The 13,363-nt window shown below is 53.2% G+C and overlaps 2 protein-coding genes across 2 annotated transcripts; both read left to right on the top strand.

Annotated features, from left to right (window-relative positions):
- Window positions 1-246: 246 nt before the first annotated feature.
- On the top strand, window positions 247-3,860 carry BDZ83DRAFT_564119 (uncharacterized protein; the record flags this gene model as incomplete). Its single annotated transcript, XM_060503611.1, has 3 exons — window positions 247-1,197; window positions 1,254-1,847; window positions 1,902-3,860. 3 exons carry the CDS (start codon window positions 247-249, stop codon window positions 3,858-3,860), a joined length of 3,504 nt encoding a protein of 1,167 aa, XP_060371752.1.
- Window positions 3,861-10,129: 6,269 nt separating this feature from the next.
- On the top strand, window positions 10,130-12,158 carry BDZ83DRAFT_935 (Sodium/calcium exchanger protein-domain-containing protein). The gene is made up of 5 exons (XM_060516016.1): window positions 10,130-10,204; window positions 10,259-10,366; window positions 10,422-10,493; window positions 10,548-10,625; window positions 10,677-12,158. Exons 2-5 carry the CDS (start codon window positions 10,328-10,330, stop codon window positions 12,039-12,041), a joined length of 1,554 nt encoding a protein of 517 aa, XP_060371751.1. The 5' UTR covers window positions 10,130-10,204; window positions 10,259-10,327; the 3' UTR covers window positions 12,042-12,158.
- The last annotated feature ends 1,205 nt before the right edge of the window (window positions 12,159-13,363 follow it).

The following is a 13,363-nucleotide window of genomic DNA, read 5'->3' as shown; positions in this document are numbered from 1 at the left end:
CAGCGTCCTGAAACCTGGTGTCCAGCGAGCAACTCTACCTCGCTGAACAGCATTCGCTTACGGACCTCTTCCTCGCTTCCCAATTCTCCGCCAACATACCAGCCTCCCTTGACCCCTTCCAAAACGCACCAACATCGCAGACCGACATCTTAGCGACAATCGCGGGACCAAAACACGCCAGACTAGGTCCGCCGACCAGTCGAACTCTATTTCCTTGCGCGCTTGCGTTTCCACTGTCGCAAAAGCATGTCCTCGGCCGCTTTGCAGCCTGTCCATCACACATCAGCTTTGGCATCACCGCCTTTGGTCGCAGCCTCACCGAGTAGCCGGCAGTACACGTCGAACCACTCTTCACCATCTCGCGAGGCGTACAATGCCAATTTGCAACACAACTTTGCCTCTCCTGCATCGTCACAACGCCCTCCGAGCCGACCGAGCGGAAACGGCGCGTCTGTAAACACTGAGGACCCAACTTCGCCCATGACGTCCCGAGTTGTCCCCGCCAGCCCCGTCGCCGTCGCGCCCTCTTCCCCAGACTACCAATCCTCATCCTCCGAACAACGAAGAAACATGCCACCAGTCGCCCCCCCTCGAACGTCCTCGACGAATTACTCGGGCGCTACTACCACTACGACCACCACGAAAAGACGCGATCACGCTGCAGAGAAGGCGGCATCGTCACCGCGACGCGGTCAAGCAGACGGAACGAATGGTAATGTCGATTATACCTACTCCGACGACGGTTCTGCTTCACGCAGCAGAAGATCGCATCAACAAATGCCTCCTGATTCTCCCCATCGATCGAGCGGCAACCGACCTGGGAGCCAGCCGACGGTGATTCCCGTACGATCACATGCACCTCAGACAACAGCATCACCAAAGCAGCCCACGCGCGAAGCAAGCGAGGTTCTCAATCGAATGGTGGTCTCTCAGCCCGAAGTAGACATCGCTCGCGAGAAGGAGCGACTAGCAGAAGCTCAGTCTACTCGCATAGGGTCATCACATGATGACGCCGCACCTCCCCCGATCGGTATGTCCGAGCATGATGACGGCAGACGTGGAGGTAGAAGCCGTCATGACCATTCCGGGAAGCGCGAGAAGGTGGTCAGATTTGGCGACTACGTTCTTGGAAACACCATCGGCGAGGGCGAGTTTGGAAAAGTAAAGCTTGGCTGGAAAAACGATAACAATGTGCAAGTAAGTTAATGACCCAGTGACATGCCTCGAGATTCTTGCTCACAGTTCATTACCAGGTCGCCATCAAGTTGATCAAGCGGGATAGTGTCGGCAACAACCCCTCCAGGTTGGCCAAGATCTATCGCGAGATTGCGATCCTCCGGGGTATCTCTCACCCAAATATCGTTCGCCTTCACGAGATGGTCGAAACCGAGAGGCACATTGGTATCATTCTTGAATACGCCTCTGGTGGTGAGCTATTCGACTACATCCTGAACCATCGCTATCTGAAGGACAATGCCGCGCGAAGGCTATTCGCTCAGCTAGTTTCTGGTGTCGGCTACTTGCACAAGAAGGGCATCGTTCACAGAGATCTCAAGCTGGAGAACTTGCTTTTGGACCGGAACCGCAACATAATCATCACTGATTTTGGCTTCGCCAACACCTTTGATGCTGAGGAAGAGCTTTCCGAAGAGGAGGAACTCAACCTCAGCGACCGTGACTTTGTTAAGAAATTGGGACTGGATAGAGTCAAGACCAATGGCACAAGGAAGGGCGATTTGATGCAGACTAGTTGCGGCAGTCCCTGCTACGCTGCGCCAGAGCTTGTTGTGAGCGATTCTCTATACACCGGCCGCAAGGTTGATGTATGGAGTTGCGGCGTAATCTTGGTAAGTGGCGAATTTCCTAGCGGAATACCGTTGTAGAAGCTGACCAGAGTTTAGTACGCGATGTTGGCTGGCTACCTTCCCTTCGATGACGATCCAGCGAACCCCGAAGGCGACAACATCAACCTTCTTTACAAGTACATCGTCAATACGCCTCTGACCTTCCCGGAATACGTCACTCCTCATGCTCGCGACCTTCTTAGGCGAATCCTTGTCCCCAACCCCCGGAAAAGAGCAGACTTGTTCGAGGTTGCTCGTCATAGCTGGTTGAGCGAGTACGCTCATGTCGTGGAGTTCATTACTAGTAGCACCACCACACCCAACCAGATCCAGAACACAACGGTGCCCTCGGAAGACGACGACTTCGCAGAGGCATCTGGCATCGGACGAAGCGCCTCGGTTCGCGAATCCTCCAAGACGAAAGCCAACACCCCGACATCGGTTGGAGGTCTCGCCAGCAAACACGCCAAGATCGACGCCGACGCCGAGGCAGCAGCTATTGCTAAGGCGCACAAAGATAATAAACGTCGTACGGTGCAGGTCGAGTACGTGGCTCCGACGACACAGACACAAAGAGGAGAGGCTGCTGCCGCAGGAAGTAAGTCGAGGGCGCGTTCCAGCAGCCAAGGTCCTGTGGAGATTGCGGAGAACCAAAACTCCCAGGAAAAACCCCTCCCTAGAGATCCCCCTGTCTCGAGAGATTCGTACAGAGCGAGCCGACAAGGCACGCGCCCTCCCAGTGCCCACCGCAACACGGCAGCCGCACCCTCGAGACCGACTCGTGACGCCCGTACGACCTCTGATAACGCGTTCACACCTTCAGGATCAGGTGCACAGGCTTCTGGAAGACCTCAAACAGGCGGCTCAATGGCATCAGGCTCAATGGGACTGGGAGCCGGAGCTCGTGGATCGTACGGCCAACCAATCCCCCCGGCCGTCGCAGGTACTAATGCTCATGGAAGGATTCAACAACCCACTACCCAGGACTCCCAGGCTATGGGACGGCCCAGCGTCAGCATACCGCCAAAGTTTGCCAAGGTTGCCGGTTTCGCCCCAGAACAACAAGTCGCCCAAAGCCAGACACCTCCTCAGTCAAGCGATGGTAGAGGCCATGGGCACAAGCGTTCCAACACCATCGGCTCTCTCCTGGGTCGGAACGGGTCGATCTTTGGGGGTAAGAACCGCAAGAGACCTGAATCTCAGATCGCAGACAAGAGCCGGAAGTACCCTCCAGTCAGCATGCCTAACAACATGCCTGCTGAAGGTCAGCCCCGCCCTTCGATAGACTCGAGAGCCTCACGGCGATCCTTCTCTTTGGGTCTTGGAAAGAAACGCAGCGGTAGCATCGCTGGCTCCCAGACTTCCCACGAGAAGCAGAACAGGCGATTCTCGTTGATCCCGCAATCATTCTCGCTGAAGGCTATCGGCATTGGCAGAGACTACGATCGCCCGCCGTCTGAGCCTCAGTCTCAGCCCGACCTTCCCATCCAAGACCCCCCTGAAGTTGACGAGCATGGAAGATACGTGGACTCACGGGGACAGTCTCGAGGCTATGATGGTGGTTATGACCAGGGTTACCGACAGCCGCCAGGCTCTAGCTCTGCTCCCCAGTTGTCGCGTCAAGAGTGGCAAGATCAACAACAGCAGCAAGGCTACCAGCAGCAGCAGCAGCAGCAACAACAGCACGTGGGCCCAATTGGGCAGCCCAGTGCAGTACCCGCCTACATGCAGCAGGGTACTGGCCTGAACACCGGATCGGAGTCTTCATTCGAGAACGCTCAAAACCGGAGACACACTGGTGCTCCATACAATGCCAGCGGACACTCCGAGTCTGAGGGTTACGACGGACAGCAATTTGGCTCGTCCCGCGGGAATGGCCGGTCTGGCGTGCTACAGAAGAATAAGAGATTCGAGAGCGCAGAGTACGGTGGCCATCAAGGCAGCAGCGGAGCCGCCAAGAGAGTTATGGACTTCTTCCGGAGGCGCGGCAAAGCGAGAGGTGGCGACGACAGGTAGAACTCTCTCGAAGCCCTTGACTGCTCGCCATCTACCGGTTCAGGATCGCGGCCCTTGTGCGGGCCCCGGTCATCACAAATGAGTCTGTCCCCGTCGCGCCCAGTTGAGCGGTGAAGACGTTGTCTATAGGACGGTGCGCGCCTCGTCTTTTGAGGTTTTAATGTGTGAATACCAGCCAGCAGGACACGTTGGTCGCTTGGCATCGTTAGTGGAAGTTGATGGCCTGCTGCATCGTTGGCGAACTGGCATAGAATGCTGAGAGGAGTTTTTTTTTTTTCTTTTCTTCCGCAGTCCTCTCTCGTGTAATCAGGGAAGTTTGGTGGTGTTTATTGCGTTGGTTCATGGGATGGTGGTTGTTCAGATACAGAGAAGGCTTGGTGGTTTTTCTTCCCTCGCCCCTTTTTCGGAAATGGGCCTTTTTTCTTTTTCTGGTTGGTTCAACTTGTTCATTTTCCCTCTAATTTGATGGCATCACGTCGGCAATCGATTAGGGTTGCTGGCGGCGGCAAAGGCGTATGGGAATACAGAAGTAGAGTGAGAGAGAGAAATTCGAAGAGAGAAGAGAGAGAGAAGAACCGACGTTTGAGTTGTTGACGTTATCGTGTGATGAAAGTTGAATACGGTAGTGAGTGAGTGAGTGAGTGAGTGAGTGCCTGGCATCGACTGGCTGGCTGCGGATGTGCAGTGTTTAGTGTGGAAGCATATTGAAGCTACATTGTATGGCAACGTTCAGTCAGTCTCCTGTGAGGTGTGAAGATACTGAATATGGTGGAGTGAAGCGTAACCCCTTGATCAAATGAGTCTACGTGAGAAGTGGGCAGGTTTAGAAGAAGGCACGTAGACGCTAGGGAAGACCAAGATCCCGCGGGCATCTATAATCCTTCCACCGAGTGATAGGGAATAAGTAGTAAAAATGTATCATTTCCTACAAAGGCAAGGAGCCCGCAAGTTCGCAACTACACTCGTCGGATCTGCCGCGCTGAATGACGGGATGGGACCGCAAGACGAGTTTCTTGGTCTTGGCGGTGGCCAAGGGGAACGGTTCGAGGTCTCGAAAGCCCGGATGATTTTGCCTTGCTTTTCTGGGCTCCTGATTTCTGCTTTTCTTGGCTTCCGCGCTTCTATGAAGTACCAGAGGGTTCCAAATTCCATATTGTCATTACGCATACCCTGTGACACTCATCCAATTCGTGCGACTGTCACTCATCCTTTCGACGCGACGCTTCGACGGCAAAGGACGCTCCGACGCTGGAGTCTGGAGTCTGGACGCTCGCAAACGGCCCACTTTGGTCTATGGAGTCGTGTAATGTGGACGTCCAGTCACGGCATCACCTACGCGGTAGTGCAGGACCTTAGATAAGTGTGGCTGTTCGTGGCGCAGCGATCACGACGGGTACTAGGACACTGGTCGAATCTATGCTCCGTATGGGACACAGGAGCACAGCCACCACCCGCCAATGAGCCGGTGCCACAAACGTCAACAAGCCTCCCAAGAAAATTTGACGTCACGCTCGGCACGTGTCGGCCGGCTTGGTATACCATCTACTCCGTATGGCGCTCCTATTGGCTTACGAGAGGGAAAACAGCCCGCTTCGATAGTATACGTACTCCGTACATCACTATCCAAAACCATCGATGAAATATCCATACACTCCTACCTAGCCTCCCAGGCTGGCAGGTAATTAAGAGATGATGTAGGATTGGTCGGCCGGCATTCAGCAGAAGACGCAGGTGGGAAGCTTGAATTTCGTTTGAACGAACCCCTGTTCGTTCGGCGCAACGACCAAAAATGAAAAGCCCTTGAGTAAGCAAACATAAGATGTAGATTGGTAGTTCTGGATGACGCGTCTCGGCGTTCGTACGCATAACTGGTTGTGAGGAGTCTTATCAGCTTCTTTTGAATTTCAACGGGCCTGTGTTTCTCTCTTCTCTGGTAGTAGAAAGCACGGGAATACACGTTATACGCATTGAGCCTTCTGGAGCGGTAAAAAGAAGAAACAAGGGCAGAATTAAAAAGTATCGTGCTGTTGTTGTTTCCAGTTGTCGAAATTAGGTTGTGACAAACGGGAAGAGAAACGGTCTAGCCGGTAGGGGAGAGGAACTAGGTTCGACGAGAGAAGGGAGGGAAGGGAAGGTACAGCGGAAGGGAGGGAGGGGGCATTGGATGGAAACGAAAAGTGCCGGGAACCTTTTGAAAATGCAAAAAAAGTAAGGCGATGAGCAGGGACAATCAGAATGTTCGTCAAATCGGCCGGGGGTAAAGAGAAAGCTTTGGGGAGTTTGGGAGCGGTTCCCCGTGCGCTCTTTGAAGCCCCGAGCGCCAGCTTTTGCAACGGCCCTTGACCGTTTGGTGCCCTTTGATGGAGCGGTCATGGACTCATGACTCTTGCAACGGTTTATCCACTGCTTGGATCCTTGCGAAGGGTCGACAGCGGTATATGCCAAAGAATATGTAAGCAAGGTGATTGTTGGATCAAGTTGCTCCGTTCTCGACTTCGCAAGAGGAGTGTATAGCCGGGCGGAATGCAACTCTGCAGTCTGCTACGCTGGAGCGGAGGAGGATCGTCTCGCGTATAGGCACCTGGACCACGTGTGTCGTTGAGAGAGGTGCTAGCCACTGAGGTGCGAGGGTGATCCCCGACTGATTGATAAGGCAGGTTTGGCAGGAAAGGCGGCAGGCCGGCTGGCTCCAGAGTTTTGGGACATCAAAGTTATGGATTATCCATATCTTGAATTGTGCCACTGTGAAATTCCCCAGCCAGTTTGTAACTTCTCGATAATGGCACGCGGGGTCGACCGCCCGCCACAGCTTCTTCTTGATCCCCTTTGATGAGGCTTCTTACAGTTTTATCTACAACGAGGGCGAGGAGTACGAGAAACGCAAAATGCGCGACTGCATGATCTGAAAAGCAAGAAAGATGGGGTCCGGAATCCGGTTCATGTTTCGGGATTGTCTCTACCACGGAATCCATCATCTGTAATCGGTGTCCTTGGCGATGCTTGGCGCACGTTGCGAGTTGAGCCGGGGATCCAGAGAGCAAGAGCAAAGAAGGAGAGTCCAAAAGTCCAAGAGTCCGCCGTGGCTCGGTTTCTGAGTAGAGCACAGGGTACGATACACCGAAGAGAGAGAGAAGTGTGTGAAGAATCAATGGAGGTGAGGCTCGAGCGAGAAGGTTGTTTGCTTGATCTCCATCCGGTAGAATGCCCCATTTCGGCCGTTGAACTTCGGCCCTCGAACAATGCTAGTTTCTGGTTCATTGGACGGTGTGTGTCAATGTGGCGTAGGTTAATTCATCAGAAACTGCTGTTGTAAAGTGCTTGAAGGCTGTAGTCGCATTGAACTTGACTATGGAAAGTGCTTGTCCACCTCTCCTGGGGACCTAGCCTGAGTACGGAGTACAGTGGAGGATTGGGAGGAGGGTTTGGCATGGGAGGCGGCGAGGAGATTGCGAGATTGGACGCGAATATTTGCGAGTGCAACTCTGTCATTCTGTGAGGCTCAGCTGGCCTGTCCGGGCGGAGCGGAGGGAGAGGGTGGCCCTCCACTGGCAGGAGACTTTGTTAGTACCTAGGAGAGCCAGAGGGTGAGGGAGGAAGATTGGAAGAGGAATCCCATCCCATCCCACTTTCCGTCAAGTGTTAGTCGAGTCCCCTGCCCCTCCATCCCTGCGTGTAGGTTAATGCTTATTAGTGTGTATCCACTGTGGCTCAACGGAGCCAATGGGTTCGAGGTTGCTGGTGAGGCGGAGGATGGGCGGTGGTTGTTGTGGCCCTTTGTTGAGAGCGGGAGTCTACAACTAGAGACCGGTCCTGACCGATTGACCGAGGGAGGGACGGGACTTGGGGGAGGCAAAATGGCGAGGTCCGATAGGGCAGAGGCCTCCTTTCCCTGCAGCGAGTTGATGAGGTGTGATATCATTGTTGCTATGTTGGACCTGGACCTGCGGGCGATGGTAACGATGATGATGATGGAAGAGCAGTGACAGCATGTGCATGCATCTGGATTTCAGGATTTCTGGATCCAGATTCCAGACCCCGTACTACGGAGTACGTCCTCGGTACAGAAATGGTGTCGTATTTTGCAGTGTAGCCAAGAAGGCCAAGGGGACGAGGCACGTACCCATTTGCATGGCAAAAGCTTGGTTCATTGGTACAACCCCGGGGCCAGAACTCTGATGTGATGTGGATGCGGATGTGCTGGATTGTCTCTGTTTGAAGCTGTGCTCGTGCTCGCTGCTCGTCCAACCAATGACTCTGGTCTGGATGTGTCCCGCAGTGATGATCGCAGATCCCAAGAGGTCCAGTTTCTCAGAAAACAGGAGACGACGATGCAAATAGCAACAAATGAGAAGAGAAGCTGGGGATGACGAAGTATCAGGAGTGGGATAGACAAAGAGGCAATGGGGGAAAAAGCTGAGGCTTAGTGACCATGGTGACCTTGGGAGATGGAGAAATTGTGGGCGCGCCACACCAGCCTGAGGCACATGACCAGCGGCCTCTTACTGGATCTGGCTGATTCACGGTTCATCCACCCAAGACATTTTGCACCAAGGCGATTGGCCCCAGACCAGCCAGGCGCGGTGACAGGGAGTCCCTGCTTTGCTTGTTTCCCAGCGGGCCCTGCCATGCCTGCTTGTTTTGCGTATCAGAGAGACAGAGACGGTGAATACGTAACTATCTCAAGACCAGAGAGGATGGAAGGTGCAAGAGCGTCCTTGCAGCGGTACACTTCCCCGTTCCCGCCGTCCCAACGTCTCGGAGGTACCTGCTTGCTCGCCGCGGCAAGGTTCCATTGCACCTACCGTCACCCGTGCTACCTTCCCTCTCCTAAGGTAAGGTAAGGTATCGGTGTCTACGGAGTACGTACTTACGCAACTACGCCAGAGCTAATGAAAGGGTACGTCTCTTCCCGGTCCGTGTCTGTCGCCTGCCCGGGGACGTTGCCTCTACCTTATCCCCCCCATGTCTATCTCTTAGTCGATTCGACCTTTAAAGCATCCCTCATCTGTCGCCGTCCGACCACATTCCCCTTCTAGTCTTCTTCTCTCCTTGTCCGTACTTATTCTCCTCTCGAAGCTTGTCTTCACTTTTGTGTCTCCAAGAAACTTCATTGTGTGCCATCGCCAAAAAAACACTCTACTCTTCCCCAAAGAAACCCGCGCTCCAGCCGAGACACGAGTGTCCGGTCATCTATTTCGATGAAGAAAGCCTCCTCTGATCCCCCCAATATAGACACCATACGCTCTGGCGCAGCAGGATCAGCGCATGGCGTCCGTCGCAGCTCCTCGAACCGATCCCACGGCAATTCGGCAAATATAGTCACCGACTCAATAGACTTGTCCAGCAAGTCTTCTCTTCCCGCTACCCAGCGCAACAACACGTTCGACACGACGGCTTCCACTACCAATAGCAGTAATGGCGTCGCCAACGGCGTCTCCTCTCACATCACCAGCTCCTCTGCGAGCAACAACCTCACCCTCACATACCCGGACGACATCAATGAAAAATCAAGTCCCCGCGACCTCGAGGATGTCGCTATATCTTCGAAAACTTCGAGGCAGGGGGCTGTCGTAGATGAGGAGGGTGCTTTGAAGAAAAACAAAACTCCCGAACAGAAGCAGAAATCTGGCGTCTTTGCTCGCTTCTACCTCACGTGTAAGATGATCCTATTCCACAGCTGGGTCAACGTGCTCCTCGTTTTCGTCCCCGTCGGCATCATTACAAAAGCCCTCGGTGTGAGCCCCGGCATCGTCTTCGCAATGAATGCCATCGCCATTATTCCACTCGCCGGCCTGCTCAGCCACGCCACCGAGTCCGTCGCCAGCAAGCTAGGTGACACCATTGGCGCCCTCTTGAACGTGACTTTCGGCAATGCCGTCGAGTTGATTATCTTGTAAGTTCTGCCCACCCTCTATTGCCATTCCTCCCCCCAAACCACTTTACGAGGTAGTTTTGGAGAGGCTCGCGGTGGGGAATCCCAAAGATCCAAATGAATTGCGGCTTGTCTTGGCACCTGTCTTGGCCAAGCCGCTCACTGGATCTTGGCCCTGAATATCTCGAACCTTACAACCCTCTGAATGTCTTGGCGCAGTCTTGGCTAATGCTTATTTTTCCAATCCAGCATGTATGTTCCTACCCTTCTGCGGGTGACAAAGACGAGAGAGAGACGAGAAGTCTACACCAAAAGACCCCATCACATCAATCAAGTCCCAAATCATGCAGTTTTCTTCTTCCAACGTGAAATCGCAGCCTACACATCGGTTGTGTTATTTTTCAGCGTATACTTTATTGAGTTTTGCTGACATGTACATCTCTTGTGGCTCTTCAGCATCGCGCTTGTCAAGGTATGACACTCCAATACGCAATACCAGCGAGCTTGCCAGCTGACTCTGATCCAGGATGAAATTCGCATTGTCCAGGCATCCCTTCTAGGCTCTATTTTGGCCAACCTGTTGCTCATTTTGGGCATGTGCTTCTTCCTCGGTGGCCTGCGTTTCCGAGAGCAGGTGAGTTGAATTGGCTCTGCTTGACGAAAAGAGTGTTGTACTGATACAGTCTTAGATTTACAACAGCACCGTCACGCAGATGAGTGCTTGTCTGCTTAGCTTGAGTGTTATCAGTTTGGTGCTTCCTGTGAGTTTGCTGGAGCCACGCAGCAGCCTATCATGAAACTAATCAGTCACCCAGACTGCTTTCCACGCTTCGTTCCAAAACACCTTCAAGGCCGAGGATGAGACCCTCAAGATCAGCCGTGGTACCAGTGTGGTGAGTATTGTATGATATATTACCCAGGTAACGATGACTAACTTCATCCAGGTCCTTCTGTTGGTGTACATTTTGTATCTCCTGTTCCAGTTGAAGTCTCATGCCTACATGTACGAGTCTACACCGCAACACATCGTGGACGCTGAGTCCGCCCCTGGTCCGGCCATTGGGTTCTTCGACTCTTCCAGTTCTGAGGACAGCTCCGACTCCGATTCCGATTCAGACGGCTCCGACAGCTCTGGAGGTACTGTACGCAAGACGATGAGAAAGGTCATGCGCGCCGGTAGAAGGCGCAAGTCTAGCGTGGTTTCTGTCAACACTGACGGTCTCCCCCGAACCCGTAATTCCTCTATCGGTACAGCTCACGGCTCCGAAGGATCCGCCAGTCGTCCAGCCATCCCTCGCTTCAACTCTGTCGGTAGCGATGAGGCTGTTGAGGAAGACAGGTCTCGCAAGCACAGAAAACATCGCAGACGTCATCACAAGCACCAGAAGAAGTCCAAGAAATCCTCCCGGAACAACCTTGTCGATGTTGAAGGCCATGAGCCTTTGACTAGCAACACTCAAGCTGGTGAACCTCGCCGCCTGGACTTTGCCGATCAGCCTGCTGGTCCCTCAGAGCCAATCGATACTACTCAAGCCCCCAAGACTCGCCCGGTGTCTGGCCTTCGCGGGCTGTCGATTAAGAACTTCGCCCCCGCTGTCTTTACCACGCCCGACGAGACCCCATCGGCGGGTCCCGCTGCCCCGGCCGGTCCAGTTCCCCGGGTCCGCTTCGGTATCCGCCGCACCAACTCTTTGCCCGACCGTCTGAACCAGTATGGAAACGTCCGCGCCCCCGGAGGAGTTTTCCCCGCCCAGATCCCTGGCGTTGCCACTGTCAATAGCGGCCTTAGTGCTAAGGACGAGACTGCCGATAACGATCACTTGTCCCGCACTGCAGCCGTCCTGCTCCTGCTCTTCTCCACCGCCCTTGTCGCCGTCTGCGCCGAGTTTCTCGTCGACTCCATTAACGAGGTTGTCAAGACGAGTCCTCTTGGCGAGATCTTCATCGGTCTCATCATCCTCCCCATTGTTGGCAACGCAGCAGAGCACGTTACTGCCGTCACTGTCGCTATGAAGAACAAGATGGACTTGGCCATTGGTGTTGCCGTCGGTAGTTCCATCCAGATCGCTCTGTTCATCACGCCCATTGTCGTCATCATCGGTTGGGCCATGGATCGCGACATGTCGTTGTACTTCACACTGTTCGAGACGGTCTGCCTGTTCGTTTCAGCTTTCATTGTCAACTTCCTGGTACTCGACGGAAGGAGTAACTACCTCGAGGGTGCTTTATTGTGTGCAACATACATCATTATCGCTGTGGTTGCCTTCTTCTACCCCAATTCGGACGAGGCGAGCTCCTTCGGCGCCTAAAACCTTGGAGTTTAAGGTCACAGTATAGGACATGGTCCTTTTTGTATGCGGCTGACCAAATGGGGAGGAGTGGTTGTTGGTGAAGAACAACTTACGACGCTTCATGAACTTTTCTTTCTACTTTGCTGAAGTGGTATGTTCTGTATACCACGCGGCCTTTTTACAAGGGGATGATTTAGGCTTGGGGTTATATTTTTCTTGCACAAGTTTGTTGCAATTTCAAACTCTCGGTGGATGACGCACACAACTAGTTGCTTTGGTTCACCGTCTTCCGTACGGAACAGGCCCTTGGGTGTTGAATATATCACACTTCACACCATGCATCATGAAATACGTAATACTATCGATTGTGACATGTCATTTTCTCCACTCTCGAATACTCTCAAGTCGTATTCTTGGAATATTTTATTCTTTTCTCACGGCACATGTTCACGCGGCTCTTCATGCTCAACATCACATTGACTTCTCCTCTCTTGCCGTTGGGTCGAAGGGCCGAGAAGGAGTCAGGATAGTGAGAAGGTACGGTGGGCAAGGTTGGCGACGAAGCGATTTGCCGCCCACTACCCTTTCCTCTCCTTTTCTTACTCTTGGCATAGTCACATATCTAGAGAACATGAGTAAGTATATGGATGGTACACGATTTTGCAGAGATGGCTAGTTGAACCAGTCACCATTTTCAAATGGCTCGTTTGAGCTTTGGCAGCTTCTGGTCGTCTCCCATGATTCCGTGGGAATTTATCTCGATACGTCACAGAATGGCGGGGTGGTATGGCAAAGTCGGGACCACTATAGTGACTGGCTGGCTTTGTCTGTATATTACGCTCGGTATAGGACGCGATTGAAGCCGGAGGAGGTAAGCCAGTATTGATATTACTTATGTCCTTAGGAAAGTCATAGCTGGGAGGATCACTGATGATGTGTGGCATGTCCCTACACGCGAGGAGCTTGGGGATGCACTCTTTCTATACGATCCCAACTACGATCTATTTGCCGTGCGCTGGCATCGCGGGCGCGACTCGTTTATGGGTATCTTTTTTGTCGGTAATTATTCCGACTCCGAGTTCCCTCCCGGTATCGAGCATCTTCAATGGGCCTTTGACGTGTCAAAGCATCGACTCTCAATGCTGCATCCAGCCCTCCACAAGATGATAGTAGCCTTGCATATAACCTACCTCACGTAGTTAAGGTTGGGGGGATAGGTGTAGTAGATTGACGATGACAGCAATCCATCCAAGTCTGGGGCCAAGAGCCTGTTTAGTCAGCAACGGAGTGATATCAGGTATGGGATCGTATTTGTACTCTGCTGGTCCCCGAGAACGTGA

The sequence above is a fragment of the Colletotrichum acutatum genome (genome assembly GCF_030867785.1).
Source record: "Colletotrichum acutatum strain CBS 112980 chromosome Unknown BDZ83scaffold_1, whole genome shotgun sequence".
Taxonomy (NCBI): domain Eukaryota; kingdom Fungi; phylum Ascomycota; class Sordariomycetes; order Glomerellales; family Glomerellaceae; genus Colletotrichum; species Colletotrichum acutatum.
The sequence above is the reverse complement of the archived record's forward strand: the minus strand, read 5'-3'. Positions and strand labels throughout refer to the sequence as shown.

Excerpts from the sequence above, each read along its gene's own strand:
- BDZ83DRAFT_935 (XM_060516016.1), top strand. The coding sequence starts at position 10,328 with ATGTGCTTCTTCCTCGGTGGCCTGCGTTTCCGAGAGCAG. Across the intron at positions 10,367-10,421 it reads GCCTGCGTTTCCGAGAGCAG|ATTTACAACAGCACCGTCAC; the intron begins GTGAGTTGAATT and ends ATACAGTCTTAG. Across the intron at positions 10,626-10,676 it reads TCAGCCGTGGTACCAGTGTG|GTCCTTCTGTTGGTGTACAT; the intron begins GTGAGTATTGTA and ends AACTTCATCCAG.